This window comes from Nelumbo lutea, chromosome 1, assembly GCF_056320005.1.
Source record: "Nelumbo lutea isolate HS-2025 chromosome 1, American lotus-T2T, whole genome shotgun sequence".
Taxonomy (NCBI): Eukaryota; Viridiplantae; Streptophyta; class Magnoliopsida; order Proteales; family Nelumbonaceae; genus Nelumbo; species Nelumbo lutea.
Genome location: NC_142684.1, coordinates 120903461 through 120928807, shown reverse-complemented (window position 1 = coordinate 120928807; position 25347 = coordinate 120903461). Strand labels below are relative to the sequence as shown.

General features: G+C 36.0%; 1 protein-coding gene and 1 pseudogene across 5 annotated transcripts; one reads left to right on the top strand and one right to left on the bottom strand.

Annotated features, from left to right (window-relative positions):
• Positions 1-3876: 3876 nt before the first annotated feature.
• On the top strand, positions 3877-24067 carry LOC148877167 (RNA-binding (RRM/RBD/RNP motifs) family protein). Of its 5 annotated transcripts, none has more exons than XM_088982235.1 (14): positions 3877-4096; positions 4308-4515; positions 4628-4717; positions 5530-5595; positions 6626-6691; positions 8636-8721; positions 8837-8882; positions 13641-13695; positions 19357-19433; positions 19655-19787; positions 20404-20531; positions 20609-20713; positions 22875-23018; positions 23681-24067. In XM_088982235.1, the coding sequence occupies exons 2-14, from the start codon at positions 4498-4500 to the stop codon at positions 23741-23743; spliced, it is 1077 nt and encodes a 358-aa protein (XP_088838361.1). In that variant the 5' UTR covers positions 3877-4096; positions 4308-4497; the 3' UTR covers positions 23744-24067. The 5 variants fall into 5 exon arrangements, with proteins under 5 accessions (XP_088838361.1, XP_088838373.1, XP_088838368.1 ...); XM_088982242.1 differs by having other exon boundaries at positions 3929-4223; XM_088982247.1 differs by lacking the exon at positions 6626-6691.
• On the bottom strand, positions 11294-11997 carry LOC148877168 (ESCRT-related protein CHMP1A-like; annotated as a pseudogene).
• Positions 24068-25347: the final 1280 nt, after the last annotated feature.

Sequence of the window (25347 nt, the reverse complement as noted above, 5' to 3'; positions counted from 1 at the left end):
AGAGGATGACCCAAATAACAGAACCCTCATTAATCATGAGATTGCCCTTCAAAAGCTTCTTAACAACACTCTTGCTATAGAGGAAGTTTATTGGGCTCAAAATTCTAGATTTGATTGGATTAAACTTTGAGATAAAAATAATAATTTTTTCTACACCATTGCAACTATTCGAAGAAAAAAAAAACAAAATTAGGAAAATAAAAAACGACAGTGGTTTTTGGGTGGATGACATTGAAAATATCAAATAGGTGTTTTGCAGTGGTTATGAGAAAATATTCTAGTCTAAGGGTACTACAGATGTTGATAATTTCATTTCAAATATAGGGTGTTGTACAACAGAATCTATGGATACTACCCTATGTAAAGAAGTTATAAATGAAGAAATCCATAATACCCTTCTATCAATGAAGGATATGAAGGCCCCTGGTCCTAATGGACTTAATGTTTATTTTTTCAAAAAGTTCTGGAATATTATTGGGGATTCTGTCTGTAAGACAGTTAAATCATTTTTCTATTATGGGAAAATGAATGTTGAGTTAAATAGAATGTTTATCACTCATTTCCAAAGTCATTATTAACAAAGTTAAGTCGTTCTTTGATGACATTATCTCCCCGTTCTAGAATGCTTTCATTCCAAATAGACAAATTGCTGATCATGTTCTCATTGCTCATGAATACTATGAGAAAAAAGAGAGGCAACCTTGCTTGCATGCAAGGTTGATATGGAAAAGGCATATGATAGGTTGGAATGGGACTTTATTAGGAGAGTGCTTGTTAAATTTGGATTCCATATCAATTGAATTAATTGGGTGATGAAGTGCATCACTTTAGTTTCTTCAGATTCTCTTAAATGGATCTCCTACTTGTTCCATTAGAGCTAGTAGGGGTATTTGGCAAGGTGATCCCCTCTCCCCGTATATTTTTGTCCTTTGTGTTGAAACCCTTGCAAGTAAATTTCACAATGAGGTTTTGGGTGGCAAGAATGATATTGGTTGTAAAACCTCTAAGGGAGGTCTGAAAATTCCAATTCTTCAGTTTGTGGATGATTGAATCATTTTTGCTAAAACCTCTATTAACGCTTGCATTAAAGTAAGGGAGATCTTGGACAGATTTGCAAAAGCATCTGGTCAATTGCCCAATTATTTTAAATTGACCATTTCCTTTTCCAAAAAATCCTCAATAGGCATAAGAAAATTATGGATAGAATTCTTAAAATCCCAAATGGGAATAGGAATAAAACCTATCTTGGTGCTTCCATTATTAAGGGTAGAGTGACAAAAGATACTTTCAAACTCTTGAAAGAAAAAAATGAATAACAAACTAGCAAGTTGGAGAAAAAAATCTCTCTCTCTAGCTAGGAGATTAACATGAACTAATTATTCTGCCTCAATGGTTCCTCAATTTGTTATGCAAGCTTTTAGAATTCCAAGTAGTGTGATTGCTGAATTAGAAAAAGACCAAAGGGACTTTATTTGGTCGAATGCAAGGAGCCAAAACCCCATTCATCTTGTTAGGTGGAGTAGGGTTTGCTCACCCAAAGAATGGGGTAGATTAGGTGTGAGGAATCTCAAATGGATGAATAAGGCCCTTATTGCTAAATTGGGGTGGAAAAATTTAACTTGCCATGACAATCTTTGGGTCAAGGTTGACTACTAAATACCTTAATAACAACAATTTATGGGATGCAAAAAAAAAAAAAGAATAGCTCTTCTTGGGCTTCGAGAGGTATTTTGACTTCAAGATAGCTTATTAAAAGGGGTTTTATGTGGAGAATCGACAATGGAAATAATGTAAATTTCTGGATGGATTCATGGGCTCGTAATGATCATCTGATTGAATTTAATAATAGGAGAGATTTGATTGACATGGATTTGATGGTTAGTGGGGTAATGGACCTTGAAAGGAGAGTATGGAAAGAGGATTTTATTAAGTCTATTACCACTTACCAAGCTTGGTAGCGTATCCAACCTATATTAATTCCCCATGAGGACTATGAAGATGAAAGAGTTTGCAAATTCACCCCAGATGGTAACTTCTCGGTAAAAACAGCTTATGAAGAGGAGTGTCGGTTTAATGGTAGTGAGTGTAATATTGCCAACTATCAAATTAATTTTTGGAAGCTCATGCTCCCCCCCCCCCCCCCCAAAAATTAAAATTTTTCTATATCTCTTATTAAATAATGGACTCCTCACAAAAAATAATCCTATAGCCAGGGGTCTTGGGATTGATCCAGCTTGCGTCTTTTGTGGGGAGGTAGAGGATTGTGACCACCTATTTATTATATGTGAAAACTCTAAACAAAACTATAGCAGCCTATATGAGGAATTTTCAATTCCCAATAACTCTTTCTCGTCGGTCAGATAGTGGTGGTCTTTACTTAACAAACCAAATGGGTATTACAAGGATAAGTTACTGAGAGAAAAATTTGCTTGTGTTTCTTGGTTCATTTAGAATAATATAAATAATAAATGTTTTAATGGAGGTTTCAATAATGCAGAGATTATCATTGGCAGGGCTTTTGCTTACTGGAATGAATTTAGAGATACTTCTTCTTGCATGGCTAATACTAACAGTAAAATTGTTAAGTGGTATAAGCCCAAATTTGATTGCATCAAAATCAACTTTGATGCTTCATGTTCGATTAATGGCAACTATGCCATTAGGTTTGTTGCTAGGAACCATCATGGTTATGTACTGGAGACCAAAGCGATTGGAATTTGTATCATGACGATCAACCTTGCGAAAGCGTGGGCTACATAGGAGGCTATCAACATCGCAATTAACTTCAGGGACCAGCAAGTCACCACCGAAGGAGACTCTAAATTGGTTATAGATTGTCTCAATGGTCGTGTTTCACCCCGTGGAGATTAACTATTATCATTAGGGAATGTCGAAACCTTGTTGAGTTTTTTAACCTTAATATCAGATTCAAGCATATGTATCAGAAAGCGAATTAGTTGGCTGATTGGTTAGCTCACAAAGCTTTTAATAATCGAGAGGGTAGTAATGAGTTTAGGTCTTATGATTTTAATTTTATTTGTGAAGCAAATGTAAGGGGAAGAACTACCCCCTGGCTTGTGTAGCTCACATTTTTTTCCACAAAAAGGGAAATTGTCAAAAACTCACAATGAGTTTTTAGCATTTCTCTTAAACTCACCACAACTTTTCAAAACATCTAAAACTCACCATGTCACTAACTTGACGTTAAAGAGACTAACGACTATTAATATATTACCATTTTAACCTTCATAAAAAAATATAAAATATATACATATTTTAATATTTTGACATGAAAAAAAGGAAAAAAGTTCAAAAAATATTTTTCAAATATAAAAACACGAAAATTACAAAAAATAGAAAAAATTATAGAAATTGCACACAAAATAACAAAATATTTTTAAATATAGAAACTATAGAAATTGAAAAACAAAATAAAACAATAAAAATTGTAGAAAAAACACAAAAAATTATAGAAAAAAATACAAAAATTGCAAACAAATAACAAAAAGTACAGGAAATTTTATAGATGGTAGAAAATAGAAAAATGTAAAAAACAGAAATTATAAAAAATAATAGAAATTATAACAAAACAATAAAAATGCAAAAAAAAAAATTGAAAAATGAAAAATACCCTTTTCCTCTAAATTGTCATTGAAGGGTGATTTGGTCATAAAAAATTTTAGGCAATTTCAAAAAAAAAAGTCATAGTAATCTGATGGGAATCCGACCAGATTTCAGTGATTCTATTATGGAGATATTCTATGCGCTATTATATTTACTTGGGGAAGGTCCATTGTTTCAGGGGGGACCCACCTAAGAATTAACTTACTAAGGACCGTTGGATTTTAGAAGGGTAGAAATGGCATCAGATAATCCGGACAAACAAACACATGGGATCTTTTTAAAGTGTCGAGGGCCGGGCCCGAGCGGATGAGGAAGTGCAGGAGGTGCTGAGCGGCGGGAGCAAGCGAGGGAGAAAAAGGGTTTGAGGGTTCGAGGGTTCGAGGGTTCGAGGGTTCGAGGGAGCGATCTATGAGATATAGAGAGAAATTTTGAGAAAGTCGAAAGAAACAGAGAAATTTTGAGAAGTCGAAAGGTCAGTGAGAGCAAAGTCACCACTCTTTTTGTTCTTCCTTTTTTTCTTTTCTTCATTATTCCCTTCGAATTTGCTATTGGATCGAAGACAGACAGAGATTGCACTGTAGGCTAAATCTCCGACGCAGGTGAACGCAAAAAAAAAAGGAAAATGATGGTTAGTATGTTCGGTTTTTGTTGTGTGTGTGAGAAAAAGATCTGCTTATTTGCAGGGGGCGAGTGTGAGAGAGATAGAGAGCAAGGAGTTAGAGCGCGAGTGGGAGAGGGAGTGCCAGAGGTGAGAGAGAGAGAGGAGAGAGAGATTGAGGGTGTCTGCCAGTCTGCTGGTCTTTCTTTAGAGAAAGTCACGATTCCACTCTGTAACTCGATTTCTTCTTCTCTCGTATCGCCTTCTCGAATCACATGGAGAACAAGCTTGTGGTCAGTCTCTCTAACTCGATTTCTCATTCTATTATTTATTTTCCCTGGAACAGGCGTTTCTTTTGTTTCACCCAATTCGTTTCATTTGGGTTATTTTTGTTGTACTTCACAGGTTCTTGGCATCCCATGGGATGTTAACACGGAAGGGCTGAGGGAGTACATGAGCAAATTTGGGGAATTGGAAGATTGTATCGTGATGAAGGTTATCGTCCTTAATTATCCACTGTTCCAAAATCAACAATTGTTTATGTCTATACATTGACTAGCAGGATTATCTTGTACACAATCACATTTACCATGGCGACTATTTTTTTCCTGAATTAAAAGTTGGACAACGTATTTTTCTGCAGAAGAGCTGTGCATTTTAATTTTTCTATCCACACGTCTTAATTAAACGGGAAGGTGCCCTTTTCCAATTCAATTCCGACGGTCATTGAGTTGTAAATACTACTGCACCCTTGGGTTTGCTTTTCTTCGTAGGGCTCGTTTCACCTTTTTCCTCATAGGACTCGTTTTGAGCCAAATTTTCTTTCCTGGATGGTCTTATCTCTTTCCGTTGGCAGAAACTCATGATTGGTCAACTTTGGCCAGTTATGTTTCAAGATGAACTCACACAAACTAATACTGTTATTGTCTGAAAATTCCAATGCATGTGGTGCTTCCCAAATTCCATTCAGATTATTTGCAATTATCAACTGTTTTATCTTATACAACATTAATGTTTTGCTCTTAGTCATTCATTTGCCATTCTTGAATGATGCCACATATATGCTGTCTGACTAGTAGTTGGTTTTCATATTTGCTATAGAGTCAATGTCTTGGAACAAGTTTTTCTATTGCTGAGTTCATTTTTTCTCAGCGACTTGAATTGACTACTTTTGATACATAGGGTTTCACATCCTTATGTCTTGAAAATCAAGCATGTATCATGTTATTCTGATCTTTTTACATTTTCCTGTAAATGTCCTAGCTGAAAGCTTTTGCTTGTCTTCTCTTTTTGTTTTTGTGTTTTAGGAACGCTCTACTGGTCGATCTCGTGGTTTTGGCTATGTAACATTTGCATCAGTTGAGGATGCGAAGGTAACAAAAGATTTTAGAATATCCTTTTCTTTGATGTTTAACTTGTATTCTATTCCACAGTTTAATAATGTATTAGAGTTTTTTTCCCTTTTTGATTTATATTCTTTTGTCTGGACAGAGTCCAGGGGTTTGATTTTATTATGAATTGACCAATTTACTTGGTTAAGCTTTGAATAGCAGTAGTATGTAAGAGAGATAAAAATCTGATCAAAATAATTGACATAAATGTTCTTTTATTGTAAGTCATGGTGTCTAACATGCCTAGGCATGTCTGGACTGTAGAAAGCAAGGCATATGGAAGTTAATGGTTGGGTGTTTCTGTCAAGCCTTAAAATTTTTCTATCAACCCAACTCAACTTTAACTTTTGAAACTGCTGATTTTTTTTGAACATTCAACCAATGTTTGTTAACCCAACTTAAGCTTTATTTTATTTTCAAACTGCTGACTTTTTTGGATGTCCTGCCTTTCCCTTCTGCTTTGTATTTTTTATTTTTTAGGTAGAGATTAAAATTTTCTAAATAACTAACCAGTTAAGTAGGCACTTAAAGTCAAGTTTCAGTGGCATTAGCTATCATAAAGCTTCTTTAGTATTGACTGCAAACTTCATTTAGGATGTTTTTGAACAGAATAGTATTTTATGCTAGACACCTGAAATGCATTCATATATTGGGGTTGATAACAATATTTTGTTGCTGATCTATTTCTGGAAATTATTCTTGTGTCTGAAAAAAGTAAAACAAGTAAAGTGCTATTGTTTAGTGTTTTTACTTAGGATATACTTGATTTGAACTGCAATGATGCTATGCCCCCTTTTTTCTTATTATCTTCTAGTTATCCCTGTTCTCTTTTTTGTTGTTATATTCTTTTTATTCTTTAATTTTATTACTTGAATTCCCAGATGGCATGTTTTTCATATTCACATTCACATCTGTTTTAACCTGCTGTTAGATTTAACATGCAATTACTTTTGGTACAATTTCTTATGAACTGTATAATTTATATATATATATATTATTTTCTTTCTTACAGAATGCACTCAAAAGTGAGCATTTTCTTGGTAACAGAATGTTGGAAGTAAAAGTTGCCACACCAAAGGTTGTGAAATATTAACTTTTGTTCATGTATTGCGTTTGCTTCTCTAATTTTTCATTGTAACCTCTTTTATAAACATGCTTGGGATTGTGTTGACTGCTAAACATGTTGCTAAGATGCACATGCTAGCATAAAATGATTCCACTATTATTGTTTAAAAATTGGCTCAATATTGTTATTTATACTGTTTCAATAATTATTATTACTTTTTTCGTTACTGCTCTCTACTGCTGCTGCTGTTGTTGTTATTATGATTGTTCCTGTTCCTGCATTTTTCCACTTCTGCCCCTATGTTTTAGTATGTTGTATCATTTTTGAATGAAAAAGAAAATTTATTAAAAGACTAAAAATACAACCAAGATACTAGAGAATGTTGAGAAAACAGTCAGCTAAAAACTAATAATATGCCTGCACAAAAAAACTCCCGGTCCACAACCAAAACATCCTCAACAACAAAATAACAAAATCTCAAACCAGAAAGAGATAAGCCACTCTAATCACCCCTGTAAGATCATCCCTTCTTGACTTCAAGCACTGCCATGTATGTTTTGATATATTTTGCTAAGTTGCACATGCTAGCATAAAATGATTCCACTATTATTGTTTAAAAATTGGCTCACTATTGTTATTTATACTGTTTCAATAATTATTATTACTTTTTTCATTACTGCTACTACTACTGCTGCTGCTGTATCAATTTTGAATGAAAAAGAAAATTTATTAAAGACCAAAAATACAACCAAGATACTAGAGAATGTTGAGAAAACAGTCAGCTAAAAACTAATAATATGCCTGCACAAAAAAACCTCTTTTGTAAACATGCTTGGGATTGTGTTGACTGCTAAACATGTTGCTAAGATGCACATGCTAGCATAAAATGATTCCACTATTATTGTTTAAAAATTGGCTCACTATTGTTATTTATACTGTTTCAATAATTATTATTACTTTTTTCATTACTGCTACTACTACTGCTGCTGCTGTTGTTGTTATTATGATTGTTCCTGCTCTTGCATTTTTCCACTTCTGCCCCTATGTTTTAGTATGTTGTATCATTTTTGAATGAAAAAGAAAATTTATTAAAAGACTAAAAATACAACCAAGATACTAGAGAATGTTGAGAAAACAGTCAGCTAAAAACTAATAATATGCCTGCACAAAAAAACTCCCGGTCCACAACCAAAACACCCTCAACAACAAAATAACAAAATCTCAAACCAGAAAGAGATAAGCCACTCTAATCACCCCTGTAAGATCATCCCTTCTTGACTTCAAGCACTGCCATGTATGTTTTGATATATTTTGTGCTTCTGTTTGAAATTTTTTAAGTTTCTATGAGTTATGGAACAAGTCCTCAATTTTTTTTTTTAAAATGTGGCCATGCTTGTAAGTACAATGCATTGCCCTATCCTATGAAAAATTGTCTGTACCCTTGATAAATAAAACCAGTTAACCTGATTACGTGTAGACTGCAAATGACAGAAACCCCCTTAAGCGAGTGGGTTTGATGTTATCTTGATGACACTGTCAAAGTCACTTTTGGTCATTTACAAGTTACAACCATACAGTCACTATTCATTAAAATAGGCTTGTCTCTAGGTCTTAGCTGTACAGGTGCAGATAATCAATTATTGGAGGGTAAATAAAAAATTGAAAGCACACATATTTATTGAACCATATAGAATGCATTGGAAAATTTAAAAAAACCCTTATGACGGTGCTTGTGCCACATTTTCATGAAGGCCCTTATCATTTGACCGGAAGACATGAAAGCACCCTCAAAGGATAAAATTGAAATTGTGTCATAATTGACTGTAGCAGGATAAATAAAAAAAATGAAAACAGAACAGGTTCATGAGACCATATGGCATGGGGAGGAAAAACTCAAAAAGTACTTACAATGTTTGCTCGTTTCACATATTCATGAAGGCCCTTGTCATTTGACAGGAAGAGATGAGAGCACCTGCAAAGAAAATTACCCGGATATTTGTGGCTAGAATCCCCCAATCTGTCACAGAAGCAGCATTCCGGAGGTATTAGTGTTGTATATGTAGTTATGAAATCTTTGCTTAGTTTGATAAAATGTTCTCCTTGAAGATTGATATCATAAATTATGAACCAATAGATTCTTCTGCAAACTTTCTGCAGTTATTTCGAGACTTATGGTGAAATAACAGACCTCTACATGCCAAAGGTGAGCTTGCACGTGTTCTCATTTTCTAAACAGATGCTAGGATGTTGTTTGGATGGAATGAACATTTAAATTTCTATTGCTTTAATTAATCATTTCCCCTACCATGAGTGATTAACTCTGCTTTTTGTTTGCTTAAAAGAAAATTAGCTTGTTAATTTTTGTTAGTAGCCATTTGAATATGCTTGCCTGTCTTATCTATTTTTTTTTGTGTTGAATAGTAGTTGAAATCAATTTAACTGAGATTAAAAGAATGAAACTATGTAAAATGCTGTTTATACAAACAGTGCTCATGATTCCCTACATGGGCATTTCTTGTTTATACATTGCATGAGATTGCCTTTCTTGTTTAATCATTTCATCAGGTTATATTCATGTACATGAGTTTTTATTTTATTTTATTTTATTTTTTTGCTTTAAAGAAACTGAGTTTTTTAACTTGTTGGTATTCATTTGAATATGAACATCTTTCCAATGGTTAACAATAAAAGAAGTACCATCCAATGGTAAAGATATTCATCTTACTGAAAAAAAGGCAGCAGCCATGCAGGAATTGCACTAGAATTTGGTGGCAGTATATTTGAAAAGCAAACAAACAAGATGTTAAAAAGTAGTTATTTTGCCTTAATAATGAAAGCTGAAAATTTTTCTTGTCTTTCCAATAAATGCTAATAACAAGAGAGAGTAATGGATATATCAGAGATATTTCTTCTTTTATTCTCATCTATTATTGGAAAATTAATTATTTAAACCTATTTGGGGAAACTACTCTTTATGTCTGATTGTTATCAGAGCTCTTTTTTTGATGTTTTGTTATATATAGTTATTATTATAGCGCTAGAAGCAACTGAATTTATTCTTAGAATCTTTGGTTATTTAAATTCATATTATTTTTATGCAATATGTGAAGAAGGTTTATTTGCCATGTGAAGTTTCTTGGTTTGGTGTAAACAATTCTCTCTTTATTGTTAAATTGGTAAAGAGTTAGGATTGCTTTTTCTATGGGAGAAGAATTTGCAAGAAAAATTCTCCTGAATTAGAAGAAAGAGGAAGATGTAGAGCATAGTTTTGAAGGTGTCTAGGCGATTTTGGGTGACACTGGGGCGCCTAGTCGCCTAGGCGATAAAAAAGTTTTAATATAAAAATCTGACTTTTGGCTAGTTTCCTATTTTTATATACCATTCAGCATGTATGTTAATTGAAAAAATAGCAATTATCTTTATTAAAAACATTAAATTTCCTCTAAAAATGTGGCATCTAAAAGATAAAATTTTTTACATATTATTAATTTCATTATTTTCCAAAATAATATTACTATAATAAGTATTTAATAGAGAAAATTCATATTAATTAGCAGCTAAAGATGGTTATCAACTTTATATGATAAATATTCAAGATGGAAAGTAAAATAGAAAAAAAAAACAAGGATGGAGTTTCTGTTTTATTTAATTAGAGAGAGAGAGAATAGAAAAAATAACTTTACTATTCTACTCTTTCTTTCCTATTTCTTTCCTTTCTTTCTTTCTTTTTCTCTTCTCAAAAGCCTTTGATCTTTTAAATTTCAATAGTAAAACATTAAAACAAAGTATAATTGATATATATATATATATAGCATATAATAAATGTAGGGTAAATTACAAAGACCTCCCTGTACTATGGGGTCTGTGACAAAGACCCCCCTGTACTTTGTTTTGTGACAAAGAAACCCCTGTGCTATGACAATGAGACAAAGACCCCCCTTGACCGTTAAGTCAGATAACGGAATGCGTTAAATTACCAAACTACCCCACTAAACTTTTTCTATTTTCTATTTTTTTCCCTTTTCTCTTAAAACCTATTTAACCTAGTTTTCCCTTTCTCCTCTTCTTACTTTCTCCCAATAAGTCTCGTAGCATCAAAGATGGTCCGTTCGGCATTGAGAGATGCTTGATTCTTGACTGCCTCTCCAATGAGATGCTCGGTGTCTGTAAATGCAACCCACGAGGGGGGTGATCCGATTCCCTTGATTGTTTGCTATAATCTCAATGTGTCCATTCCGGTAGACACCAATATAGGAATAAGTCGTCCCGAGATCGATACCAATTATAGTCCCGAGCTTCGGAGATTCTTCAAAAGCCACAGCTAATCCTAACAGAAATTCTAAGTATCGAAAGAGAAGAAGAAAAAGGTAAAGCAAGTAAGTCAACAGTGAGAGAAGAAGAGCGAGACTCTGCAATCAAACAACTGAAACAAGCTCGTCGAGCATCTTACCCATAGCGAAGAGAACCAACAGTGCTGTTGCCCTGTATTTTGCCCCCATCTTCATTGAATGCTTCTTTTTTTTTTTGTTTTTTTAACAGAATAAAATTGCTTTATAAAAATGAATTTTTGATTGCTAATTTGCTAATCCATTCTAAAGATACTAACAATCAAACATGGTCATACTCATATTTGATCATTTGATGAGAGAGAAAGAGAGAGATTACCCTTTGGCTTTCAAGTTTGCCAGTCTCCTATTCAGCTTCTCCTTGGAAACCACTCCTTTCTCCTTCAGCAAAACTGCTTTATTCCCGGCCTGTGGGAGTTTCAGAGATACCTCCAACCTGTAATCATCAGCTACTTGCTGCATCAAGGACCCCACCTCCTCTTCAGGAATAGAAAGTTGTGGTGCCCGCCATTGACTTCTCCATGAAACTAGCGTGCACCTCCATGTTTACAAAACCCTTTTCGAATTGATCCATGGTCTGAGATATCTTCTCCATGTTCCCAACAGAAAACGCCCCTTCAAGTGACTTCACTATTCCGCTCATCTACTTCCCAACTGTCTGCAGGTTGCTCTGGCTCCCGAGTTGTGCTACTACTGCATCAAGGCAGGATGAGAGGCGCAGATAGTTGAGCTGTTCATTGTACTTTCTGATTGCGTTTTGAGCATAGATCCATGCACCATCCATGTTGCCCTTCTCAATCACTTTCTTTACTTTGGCCCTCTCTGATTTCTCTTCCTGTTCACACTTCTTCGCTTGCTTAACCAGTGATTTCGATGTGAGCTTCAGTTGTAATATCTGATCCATTAGCTTCTCCTTCCCCATTCTAGAAAAGCCAGATCAGGAACTATAATCCTATTATTAGTATGCTGACAAAGGAGGAATTCTTTTTTTTTTCTTCTTCTTCTTTTGGTGAAAAGAGAAGAGTTGGTTCTTCCGTTCTTATCCGTTTTGGTTTGATGAAATATCGGTATGGGGAAGATGAACAGTGCTCTTCTCATCTAATTATTATAAGGGTAGTATGAGGATTAAAAACTATTGTAACAGATTTTTTGGACGAAAGACTAACGGAAGGGGGTCTTTGTCTCACGATCATAGTACAGGGGAGGTCTTTGTCGCAAAACAAAGTACGGGGGGGGGTCTTTGCCACAGACCCCATGGTACAGGGGGGTCTTTGTAATTTACCCTATAATGTATTAACACATACATTAATAAGATACAACAATATAAATGATATTATAAAAGGCGCCCACCTTGTCATTTTTGTCACCTAGGTGGGTGCCTAGTTGCTAAAAGTCAAGGCGTTTGGGCGAGGCACCCAGACAAGGGCACCTAGTTGCCTATGCGACGCCTTGACAATTATGACGTAGAGTTGAATCAATTAATATATCAGCTTTGGGAGATGAAAATGAGGATCTGTTGTGTATTTTATGGAGTTTATAGATTTGTTTAGATTTGGATGGGACTTGGAAATATGGAAGTGTTTTTTGGAGTGTGGTAAGTTGGGAGGTTGGTATTCACTTAAATGAGGGTGGACCTTGGTGCATTGGTTGGGTTGCTCCATTGCGACCTTGGTGACCAGGGTTCAAATCTTGGAAACAGCCTCTCTGTATGTGCAGCAGGGGTAAGGCTGCGTACATCTGTCTCTCTCCAGACCCTGCATTGGGGGGGAGCCTCATGCACTGGGCTATATTCACTTAAATGGAAGAGTGGTTTTTAAGGGGCTTAAGTAAATTCTTGTAATGAAGAGGTGATGGATGTATTAGCGTTTCAATTGGGATGATATGGCTTTTTCGTTTTGTGCTGTCCACTCGTGGCCATAGCTTTCTTGTAATGGTTTTTCCAATGGAATTGTTGGAGATGAATGAATGTTTTTATTCGGTTTTGGGATGTGGATGAAGAGAGTTATCTTTTCCTTGAGTGTCATCTTATCATTAGGTAATTGTTATCATTTTCTCTTTGTAATGGATTTTATTTACTAAAAAGATGTGTTATGACATTGTATGGAAGTGGGGAGGTTTTCATCTCAAATGGTGACCAAATATTTTTTTATGTACTTACAAAATCAAATTTCATGTTTTCTTTCTTTCTTTTTTTTTTTTTTTTTTTTTTTCTATTCCAGACTTAGCACTGTATATATTTGGTTGTTGCAAAAACTTGTTGGGATAAAAATATTAGTCAGTTTGGGATTTTCGGAAATTAGAAAGTAAAGGCTAGTTAAGTGATCCTTTTGCTAGTAATGCCAAATATTTCCCTTTCAAAAGTCTTCCAACCTTGAAAAGAAGCCTTTTTGTTTTCTCAAAGCTGTGGCCAATAATTTTCTTATTTCTGTAGTATAGGAACAATAAATCTAATGAAATGGTTTAAAAACAATGAAGTTGCAAATTGGTTACTTGATACACTATGATGTTTATTTTCAGCTAATTGGGTATTGTGCTCTCTGATAGTGGTTGGTTTGAATAGTGATAGTTTTCACCATTACACATGTTTTCACATACTTTTCCTATTTATTTCACAGGATCATAGCTCAAAGGGGCATCGTGGAATTGGTTTTATCACCTTTGAGAATGCCGGTCAGAGCATACTAAGCTTACCTTGTATCTCCATTTAGATATTTTGTGTTAGATTAATACTCTGTGTTTGCAGCTCTTTTTCTGTGTTGTTAATTGTTAATACCCTTTTTTTTAATGGTAACTTTCATTACTGAAAATGATAAGAGTACAATGTCAACTACTCACTACTGCAGTGCTGATAGACCCCACAAATTAATTCAATTAAGTACAGCCCAAAACAGATTTTCCCTAGCAGTTCCTTGCTTTGCCAATGTGTCAGCTAAACCATTTTATGATCTCCTGATCCACTTGAAGAGAGCCCCAACTTCCCTCACATAGCTGAAAATTTCCCTCATTAGCTGTCTAAAACTCCAAGCCCCCAAACTTTCTTCTTACAACCATCCTAACAGCAGCTTTGAGTCCCCTTCCACCTCCAGATTGTGAAAATCACATTGCTTAGCCAGCCTCAAACCTTGAAGTAGGGCCATAATTTCAGCTCTTAGTGAATCTCCCACCTCTATAGGTCCAGAATACAATGCTACCAGTCTACCCTCCCAATCTCTAAATATTCCTCTCACTCCACAAGGCCCTGGATTACCCAAAGAATTTAACATCAAACTTCAGTTTCACTTGTTGCTGGCTGAAGGGGTATCCAATGATCCTAAACCATATTCCTTGAGGTTCATGAGCTCTCCACTATTAGCCAGTCTCTGAAAATATCCTCAACTGAGTAGTCATTGAACAACGCAATTGATTTCAGCCAATGTATGACACTATGACCTTGGTAGATATGGAGTCAATGATTTCTTCCGTATTGACGAACTTACCTTTCTTGGGGTCTGGGGCTTGATTGGAGATAAGAGCATAGAGATTTCCCTTCTTTCTATCTCCCTGGCTTTTTTTTTTATTTGGGTGGGGGGGTAGGAATTGAAAGAGGATATGGTTTATTCAATGCATTGTTTCTTTTGATGGCATGCTTGTTAATGAGTTCCTTGCAATAAGTAGGGGGCAACTACATCTATCATTATCATTTTGTTTGAGATCCACTATTTATCTGTATATCTAATTTGAGTTCCTTGTGTAAATTAAAACATTAAATCTGGTTTAATTTGTAATTGACAACCCATCTCCTGTGTGGTAGTTGCTAGCCGTTGGGAAAGGTTGTTTTGTACTATTTGGGTGTAGGTGGTCTTTGCCTTTGCAGGTAACTAGCCTCTTTAACCCAACTACCTTCAGATGGTCAATCCTGTGGAGATGTGCCAGGGCTGCGTTGGTATGGACTTTTTGGGAAGAGAGATGCTAGAATTTTTTTTAATGATAAAAAAAAGGGAATGAGGAGGATAATTGGGAATGCTTCATAAGTAGAGCTATAAATTGGGCAAAAACCTTGGAATTTTTTTTTTTTCACATTTCTTCTTTGATGATATTTGGTGGAATTGGGAAGATGTAGCCAAAAGTTGAACTGTTGAAGATTAAGATTAAGATTAGGCCTATTCCTTCTTGGTTACATCCTGAAGAAATAAAACTACAATTTGATGGAAGCAGCCTTGGAAATCCAGGGCAATCAGGGATAGGGGGTGTGTTCAGGAATGCAGATGGACATATAATTGCTTTATACTCGGGCCCTGTAGGAGTGTGGGACTCTATCCATGGCTCCATGCTTTGAAGTGGTGTTGCAGGGAGCACAGTTGGCTAGAGAGCTGAATGTGGACAGATTGATAATTGAGGGAGATTTCAAGATGGTAGTTTGCCTTAATGGATCTGGACACTATTATTTGGACTTGCAGGGAAGCGGTGAGAAGACTTAATGCTTTTCCACTAATATGACTGTAAGGATTCTTTGGCAAAGGAGATCGGCCAATGGGATAGCTGATTACTTAGCTAAGCAAGGGATGCATAGGGAGAACCTGTTTTGGGCTCAATTGTAATACGATTTGTAACTGAGGCTGCATCTCACGTCTCTCTTTGGAAAGACTCATTGTATAAGTTTCTAGTTTGGTTAATTATTAAATCCTTTCTTTACTTTTAAAAAAGAAAAGATTAATATGAGTCCTACATCTTTTGAATTGGATACTTTTTTTAATAGGTAGCCAAATGTCTAAAGTTAACACTTTTTTTCCTGGGGAGTGAAGCGCTCTCACTTTTTCTGATAGTGGATAGACACATGTCTAAGGAAAGGGACCACTCTTTGGAAGCTCTTTATTGAGAAAATAGGTTGTCACTTGTCTGAATCAGAAGGCCTTTAATCTATTTATGTTAGATTACTTATCTAGGAATTTCCCTATGAAGATCTTGCTTAATATGGAAATATGAAGACTATAACCTCCTTTTGATTTTTATATTCTTATATGTTATATATAGACATAAAGGGCAGCCCAGTGCACGAGGCTTCTGCCAATGCAGGTTTGGAGAGGGACAAATGTACACAGCCTCACTATCAACAGAAAGGGGGGAAGGAGAGGGAGGTGGAGGAAATCCGGTTGAGCCTGCAATACACTTCGATTTCAATGAATCCTCTTTTCCAATTGAGCCTGCAGTAGACTTGTATAATATCTCTCTTGTAGTTTCTGATTGCACTACCTATTCCAGGTCGTCTTGTACTTCCAATAGTGGGGAACAAGATTTATGGATAATCTTCTGCTAATAAATGATCGAGTCACATTATTCAATTATCTAATAATATGACCAAAGCTGAGATCTTAATTCTTCTTTTGCTTTTACCCAGTGAGCTACTTTGACTCTAGTCAAAACAATGAAACTAGAGTCTTCTCCTTACTAAGATTCTTGTTTTGTTTTCTTGTACATTTGAGTTATATTATGTGAAAGAACTTTTTTTAGAAAATCATGGAAAGAGGCAACATTATTTTGGTTGCATAAATTTCAAAATAGATTGTGATTGTATAAACTATGAAAGTGTCATATCCAACAATCATTTTAAACATAGAGAATTGCAGGCCATCTTTTGGGTTTTAATCCATCAAACCTCAACCCCCTTCTTTTCATTTTATTCTTGAATCAAAAAAGAGAAAAAGTGCATATCATTGCAAAGTAAATTATGCGAGTAATTAAGACCTTAGTATTGCTACTTTTCTTTTAGTCTGCATGAAATGCATGCTGATGGGAAGATTAGTTTGCCTTCCAAAGAAATCCTGGTTGGTGCATGAGGTCTTAATTTTTTTTCATTAATAACTTTAAATTTACTCATTTAGGTGTAAAAAAAAGTTAATAATTACAAAATGTACCTAGCTCCCCAATGCTATCATAATATGCACTTACTGCCCCTGAAAATAGACATTAATATTTACATTTGTCACAATCTTGTCCGTCGGTTTAACACCCCAATACAATTGGTTTCTATCTACTCTTCAGGCCATCACATCTGATATGTTTCTCACTATGGGGGGTAGAATTTGATTGACCACCTGCTTGTAGTTTCCTTTGCCAATGTTTATAGGAATTTGGATGTACTTTGAAGGGCCTTGCTTATTACTTGTGAAGGGATGAGAAATCCATCATATGGATAGCCGAACCCTGCAGGTAGGTTGGGCAAATTTTCAAACTTTCTCTCTCTTCCATGTGGGAATCACATTCCCAGTTTTAGAAAACTGCACTTTCAATGATCAATCTTGAACCCTAAACTAGACCAATTTTGAAACCAAAAGGTATGAGAGGAATGTACTTGATACGGAGTAACAATAACTCCCAACGAAGGTGTTCACGCCCAAGGAAAACGCCAAAGACTGCTCCCACTAAAGATGACATGGCATAGGGTGGAGCGGAATCGACAGGTGGTTCTTCAACAAGAATCGAACTCTTCAGCAAGAATTCGATGGAGGGTGAGTTAGCACAACTTCAAATCAGCTTTTTCACCAAAAACTGATATCAAGAATGCTTCTTGATCACTCCTACGGGTGGAGATCGAACTGGCTATGGTGGCAACAATAGAAGGAGGCAAGAGCAGGAGATGGCGTCAGTCTAACTGGAGTTGTCTTCTCTCTTGAATCTGTAATCTTGTAGGATGAACTGGGGTTCACCCTTCTCCTCTATTTGTAGTCTTAAAGAGAGCTTCTCCTAATCCCATTAAGAGTTTCCTAATCCAAATTTTATTTGGATCTGGACTCTCTTTAAGAGATAAGGATAAACCCTTATCTTATCTGCATATAAAGATCAGCCTTCCTAATCTTATTAGGAGTTTCCTAATCCAAATCTTTATTTGGATCTGGACTCTCTGAGTCGATAGGGATAACTCTCTATCCTATCTGTTGATCTAAATCCCAAAACCACCCCTTCTTTAAATAATCATATTATACCAATTCGAATTGGGCTTTAGGCCCATTAAGTCCATGTGCTCACATCTCCTCCAAATTGCTGCCCAGTTGGGTATCCTTGTATGGCATGGGACCCAAACATTGATCTGCACATCAGTCACATGGGTTCAGCCCAGCCTCTGTTACAAGGCCTGGCCGAATTCACTGTAGGAGACAGTGAACCCTTGAGTCCATCACCATGGGCTCTTAATGGGTCCAACACTTACACTAAGTGGTTCCTGGGTCAAGCCACCTTATAAAAACCCAAGGACTGTGGGTAGATGCAAGATTAGCACATCAGGTATTATTACCCTTAATGGTCTTACACTTAACCTCTCAGCTCATAATGATCAAAAACTGCCCGACAAGAGTGAACATCTCCCTTGGCTGCAAGGAACAGTGCTGCACTCTCTACTCACATGGATCCCGGGAATTAAAACCTTTTGATACCGTAATATATATATGTATATCTTTATATAAATATATTTTGCAAAACAAATTTCAATGGTTGAAATTAGCTGCCGGCAGCTTTGGTTTCCATAAGAGAAAGTGCATCCCCCGATCATTCACTTTGTTCGACAAAAGGGTTGATCCTGTCACTATGATCACCCACTTAGATGAATTCTCGGACTGTCCCAACATACCCAGGTTTTGACCCCCTCTAAGGGTCTCACTGATTGGCATATCAAAGACAACCCAATTTGACACCTAGTGTAGTATCATAATCGAGTCTAGGGGTCAGGTGTAACATTCTAGTTTTGCCCATCTATCTCCAAGGTCCATGGCAATATTGGAATTTTGGTCCGGTTTAGGGTTTTAAGAAAACCTACACTGCATGTACCTCAGGTCTCACCCTGGCAGCTGAGACAAGCCACCCCAACCAACTTGGCGGCACATTAGTGTCAGCCTTGGCAGGATAAATCTCCCCATATTTATCCAAAGGCTGTGAAGATTCTAAACTAATAACATGAATCAATTATGTACTTTTATTCATTTACATTAAATGTCATAAGGTACATCATTCTGATTGGAGCTAAGGGCATACACTGTCTAACAACTTGTGGTCTTTACGTCTTTGTATGAATTTTGTGCCAGTTCCTGTCCCTTATTGAAACTATCCAGGCCAGGCGCCAGAGTATTATATTCTCCTCCCCCTGTGGGAAAAAAAATATGGCATTGGCATCCTTGAAATTGATACATAGTATATGTTAACCATTACCCTTTTAAGCAGAACTTTTAGCAAGTCAATGATGTCAATCTTCTTGTTTATCTATATGTTTTTAAGTTTTTACATTGATAATTTTTCTTTTATCTTCTTTTTTTGGCTGATATACTCTTTTTTTCTCAAAATTTTGTTTCTTTTCCTGTGACACAGAATCTGTGGACAACATAATGGCTGAAACTCATGAATTGGGAGGTTCCACTATAGTTGTCGACAGAGCAACACCTAAGGCATTTCTTCTTAGCACTGTTCCTTATATGTTTACTATTTTTTTTGTAGGCTTTGTACCTATCTTTTTTATACTGGGTATTCAGGTTCAATAAAATACCATGAATTGTATTTTTTTCTTACAATTACCATTCAGTTCTTATGCTTTGTGCTTTGATATTTGCTTTCTCATATTTCTAGTTTATCTTTTTAGCATCTAATGTATGTGGTATTCCATTTTCAGGATGAGGATTTCAGGCCAGGGAGGTTTGCACAAGGTGGATATGGTGCATACAATGCTTACATTACAGCTGCTACTAGATATGCAGCATTAGGTGCTCCTACATTATATGACCACCCAACCTCTGCTTATGGAAGTAAGTTTATGGATAATTTTCTATTGGTGCCATCAAAAGGCATTGATTAGGTGTCCAGTTGATGAGGAACCCTAGTGCCTGCAATCAGTGTCTACGTTTCTACCCTCTTGTTATTAACTTTATTACTTGTATTAAAGCTTGTCAGTATTTGAATAGAGAATTGAGAGGGCAGTATAATAATCCATTAGGGAAAAAGGACAGAAAGTCTATGCATACAATGTTGATCGAAGATGTTTAAGAAAACTATTCGTACAGGACCTTTTCATTTTTCCATGTGACTATCTTCTTTTGTCTACCAGCATTTATATGCTTTTAATAATTAATTGTATTATTTGAGTCCTTTAATATCAATTACTTATATAAGTAAAATTAAGTCTCACCAAGGAAAAAAATAAATTTTAGTCCTTTAATATCGATTACTTATATAAGTAAAATTAAGTCTCACCAAGGTAAAAAATAAAGTTAAGTTTTGCTAACTATCAAAAAAAGGTTTTGCTTGAAAGGCAATTCCTGGTATTCTTTACTGAACTAGTGTGTGGTTAACTGGTTATGCATTTGTTGGGATTGTCAATTTTCATTTAAAAATGAAGTTGATTTGTTGTTACTGTTGGTGCAGGAACGGAACCCATTCGAGGAATGGGTAAGAAGATATTTGTTGGCAGGCTTCCTCAGGAGGCAAGTGCTGAAGATCTTCGCCAGTACTTTGGAAGATTTGGTCGTATTTTAGATGTTTATGTTCCTAAGGTAAGACAGTTGTTTCTCCTATGCAACCGAGTGCTTTCTATTTAAACCACTGAGACGTGTATTTTCATTGTGTCAAGGACCCAAAGAGAACTGGTCACAGAGGCTTTGGTTTTGTAACTTTTGCTGAAGATGGTGTTGCAGATCGTGTATCTCGAAGGTCTCATGAGATTTGTGGACAAGAGGTATTAAGTTGGAAACTTAAATCTTATTGTCCATATTGAGGCAGTTTTTTCTGCTTACTAGAGATAGATTATGCTAGAAAATATTGTGACATCTTATTAACAAATAGCAAATGTGGAAGAAAAGTTGGAGATATGTGCATTCATCGGCATTTGCATTTTCAAATCATTCTATCATGTATTTAGGGGCATAATAACATGGGTATGTCATTTGTATGCATTATCCTATCAGGTTTCCCGTCAAGGTGTTTACTTTCTATTGGCTTCTGTATTTTCAAATTATTCTATACTTTGTTTGGGTGTACAAGCTCATAAAGCTTCATATCATGTCCTTAGCTAATGGCCTTCTATGTAAGACCATACTAAGTTCTCTTACCAATTCCTCTTTGTCCATCTTTTTCTCTATGATGGATGTTGATTCATCTTTTGGCCTGTGTTTGAGCTGATGCCACAAGGACATTTGGTATATGGCCCCATTCACTGTTTGTTGGTTCATTTGGAATGAGATAAACCCAATAAGTTCTGATGAAAAAGGGAGATTTCTTATTCAACTTTGTGTGGAAGCTAGTAGCCAAGTGGCTAAATTGTGGATCACTCCTTTTCCCTCAAAGGTTTCAGTTCTTTTTGTAGGAGAGATTTTGTATTTAATTGGGGGTCTATTTTGGTGTAGTGTGGTTATATGAAGATCTTTTTGCTTTTGTCTTTTGTACATCTCTCTACATAATTAATAATATTTTTGATTACCCATAAAAAATAGTATAGTTTTTGTTGGAGTTTACAATATCATTTGTATTATTTTGAATTCAAAATATTAATAAATTTCTTATTTCCTAATTAAGTGTTTTTTCACTATAATCAACAAGATGGATATCTAAGTTGATCATAAAACAATCCTTCTTGTATCAACTATTTCCCAGACAATACAGAGATAAGTGAATTGTCCTTGCATCAACATCCTCCTGCAACCTGGCCCTAGCCCAGTGGCAGGCAGTCATCTTGATTTCTGCTTTTCTTTGTGCACAAATTGTAACCTTTTCTTTTTGTAACATTAAAAGGCTGCACAAATAAGACTTCAGAAAGATCTTACTGATGGAAGCAACAAACTATTTGGCTACTGTCTATCAACTAATTGAGGCTGCTGCTGTGAATAACATTCTGTCTATCAAGATCTGTGCCTACTGTCTTCTGTGCCAACTGTACATGATTGTACTTGTAAAATGCTCATAGTGGAGACCATTAGTACAATACATTACTTTTTTCAAAAAAAAAGGTCTTCTGTCTCCTGCGCTGTCAAATTACAGGTCTTTAGATCATTATCCACTATAACCCATGTCCTATTTGGCTTCCCACCCTGCTCTTTTGTGGTCTTCTACTTGCACCAAGTCATTGCTTCTAACTGGTGCAGTTACAGATCACTTTACGCAGCCAAGATTTGTTGACACATATTGGAGGGATACTCCGAAGTCCCCTCTATTGTGTCCATTCCCAATTCTATTATTCTAATCTTGTTATTACAGGATTTGTTCTCTTAATAAAAACTATGAATTCACTTTCTCAGCTGTGCTGCTGCAACCTTTGACTGCTGTAGACCAATGAAAATACAAAAATATTAATCATGTTTAAGAGAATCTTGAATTTCAGTGTTAAAACATGGAGACGTGGGTACATGCTGAATTTGATTGGCGTAGGCTGCAACCTGCATATGGCTGCAGCAAGCATGAACTTAAAAAAAATCAGATGATTGGACTTGTGTATCCTGTTCACGTATGAGTTTGTTTCTGCCATTAATGTTCTGCTTGGTCTAATATTATCGAAAACCACGTTGTTTGGACTATGAGAGTTTTTGCACCAGAATATTTCTGCTTGGTCTGATAAAAAACCACCTACCTGCCCAGATAGTGTGTTTGGTCTTTGGATGTCAGCATAGTTTTTTTTTGAATGTCAATATCCCTCTGAACAGCCCCTCCAACCACTACCATAAAAATTATGCTGTTGGATAGTTTGCTTTTTTTGTTCTGATGATTCCTTCTTGCGTTGTTGTAGCGCCCCATAGCTCCATTTATCAACAGAACAAGCCTTATGTTTTCTTTTTAATTTTTAAGGACTTCATATGTGCTACCATTTGCTCCTAATTTTTCAGTCCTGTTATCAAATTATCCTGCAGGTTGCCATAGATTCAGCTACACCACTTGATGATGCTGGTACAAGCACAAACTACATGATGGAGGCTGCTGAACCATATGGGGGCTATGGTGGTGGCCCTATGCGTACCTATGGCCGGATGTATGGGAGCCTTGATTTTGATGATGTAAGTGTATACATCTTATTGATATGTCGTAGAAATCTAATGGTTTAAGATTTTTAGTCGAATCTTGTTTTCTTTTTCCATTTTGTGGAAGCATTTAAAGGTTCCTTACAAGCTTTTTTAGGAAAAAAAAAGGCGAAGAAGCCTTTTCCTTCTTGATCCTTGCATGTGCCACACTTCCTTGGAACTACTACAGATCTACTATTTAGGATACTGCAAGTCCTTAATGAGATTGTCTCATGCTTAAGCAACAAAGCTCTTTCACTGTTCAATATTTGCTGGTTGGATGAGATTTCTATTTCTTGATTTTGATTTTTTCTGACTTGTCAGCATCATCTTGAGAACTATGAACTGGGGTTTTTATTTAGCATCGTGTTCTTACATTGAGCTAGGCAAAGAATGAAAGAATAGATAGACATTGTTTCTCATGTTGGACTTGGCATCATGTTTTTCTAAATAAATAGAAACCTAGGGTGAGCCTTGAGGCATATCTGAATGAAAAACAAATGCTTTTCACGGCTAGAAGAGGACAGAAGGCAATGACCTCAATTGATTTCACTCCCATTTTTATTCTGAAACGGATATTTATGAGTTTCATGTATATCCTTGTGCTGTTCATGATTGAGGTATAAAATGCATTTATTTAATTAATTTTCCTTGTGCAGTGGGGTTACGGAAGTAGCAGCACAAGACCTTCAAGGATGGACTGGAGGTATAGGCCATACTAGTAGGGTAACGGAGTGCATTGTCTTGGCAAAAGTATCCAAATTGGTCGTGATACGTTATTTGGATTTCCATCTTCTATATCGTTCGACTCATTTGGAGTGTTATCTTGATGGATTGTCAAACGTGATTAGTGGATCTCTCATCTTTATTTCTATCTTAAGCAAGGTTAAGTATCGACATGCTCGATACTCAATTTGAATATCGGGCGTGTAATTCACTGTTAAACTTTTAGATACACTTTTCTTTACCTAATTTTTTTTTAGTCTGAATGTGCAGACGGGTACCTGAGCATAATTATTATCATTTCAAACTATTAGTTACAGTCATTTCCGTGTAATCAACGCGTAAGTCCCCCTGAAAATCGATACGTCGTATCATTGGAACAAGATACGCACCGATGTATTGCGATAATTGAACATTTGAACCTTGATCCTAAGCGTGCATTAGACGTTTTATTTCTGGTTGTACCCTCCCAAGTGTCAGAGATGGATCAACTTTCACTTCTATTTCCATTATTTCCAAGCGGTCTGTGATTTCGTATGGATTGGCCGAGTTTGTTCATATGGGATGGGGCTTGGCTGGATGCTATCAAGGGGCCTATGTCCCCGTGGATCATTTGCCACTAGATGGTTTTAGGGAACCGGTTAACCCAAATAAGATACAACTGTGTACTGGCGCAGATGCATGTCATGGTTCATAAAATTGACTTGTCTGTAACATCCGAATGGATATCTGGGATGGCATTTTAGTTGGTTACTTATATTTACTTAGCCGTTGGGTGGATTCCGCCGGGTTTGATATGCTGAGCTGTGTAGATGATTCTCGTATTCATGCCAATGTTCAAAATATCGATATGCTGTAGAGGTGTAGCCGGCAGTATAGGTAGTTTTTTATAGTGTTTTTTTTTAATCCAGTCTGGAGGGGCCGGTTTAAGGTCCATCTCCTGATGCGTATTGATACTTTGAACCTTGATTCCTGGTGATGAATAAAAGCATTTGTAGTGATGCTTGATTGTTGAGATTTGAGAGAACTTTTTGATGCATTCTAATAATCTAAGAGGTAGGGATGTCAATGGGTTGGGTTAGGGTTTAGATTCCTTGACCCAAGTTGGTTGGGGTTTTGGCTGATCTGCCCTGGTGGCTCATGATACCCTGTATATATATAAAGTATTTTTACAACTTTTTGATTTCTAATTCTATAGCCTAAATGTTTATGATTTATTTAAATGTTGATTTTGGTTTTCTTCTTTATTTTTTTGATGGAAAAAGTGACACTTTAGAATTTATAAAACAATTTCCTAATTTAAATTAAAGGAGGTTTTCAAAATGTTTTTAAAGATACATTTGAAATGCTACAGGTAGATTGGTTAGGTCGGGTTTGGGTTGGGGCACTAGAGAATTGGGATAGGGTTGAGACAAACCCATTCCGAACCCAACCCGTTGACGTCCCTATATAGGGGGTGTTTGTTTGTTTTTTTTTGGATTTTGATAGGGGAAAGTTGATTAATGGGATTTTGACTTCCACTTACCAAGATATCTATGTTCTTTTTTCAAATTTATGTGGGGTCCACAGAAAATTTATTTTCCCAGGGCATCACTTACCTGGC

Coding starts and splice junctions, on each gene's coding strand:
- LOC148877167 (XM_088982235.1), top strand. Junction 6,692..8,635: donor TAAAAGTTGCCACACCAAAG/GTTGTGAAATAT, acceptor GTCATTTGACAG/GAAGAGATGAGAGCACCTGC. Junction 23,019..23,680: donor GGAGCCTTGATTTTGATGAT/GTAAGTGTATAC, acceptor TTCCTTGTGCAG/TGGGGTTACGGAAGTAGCAG.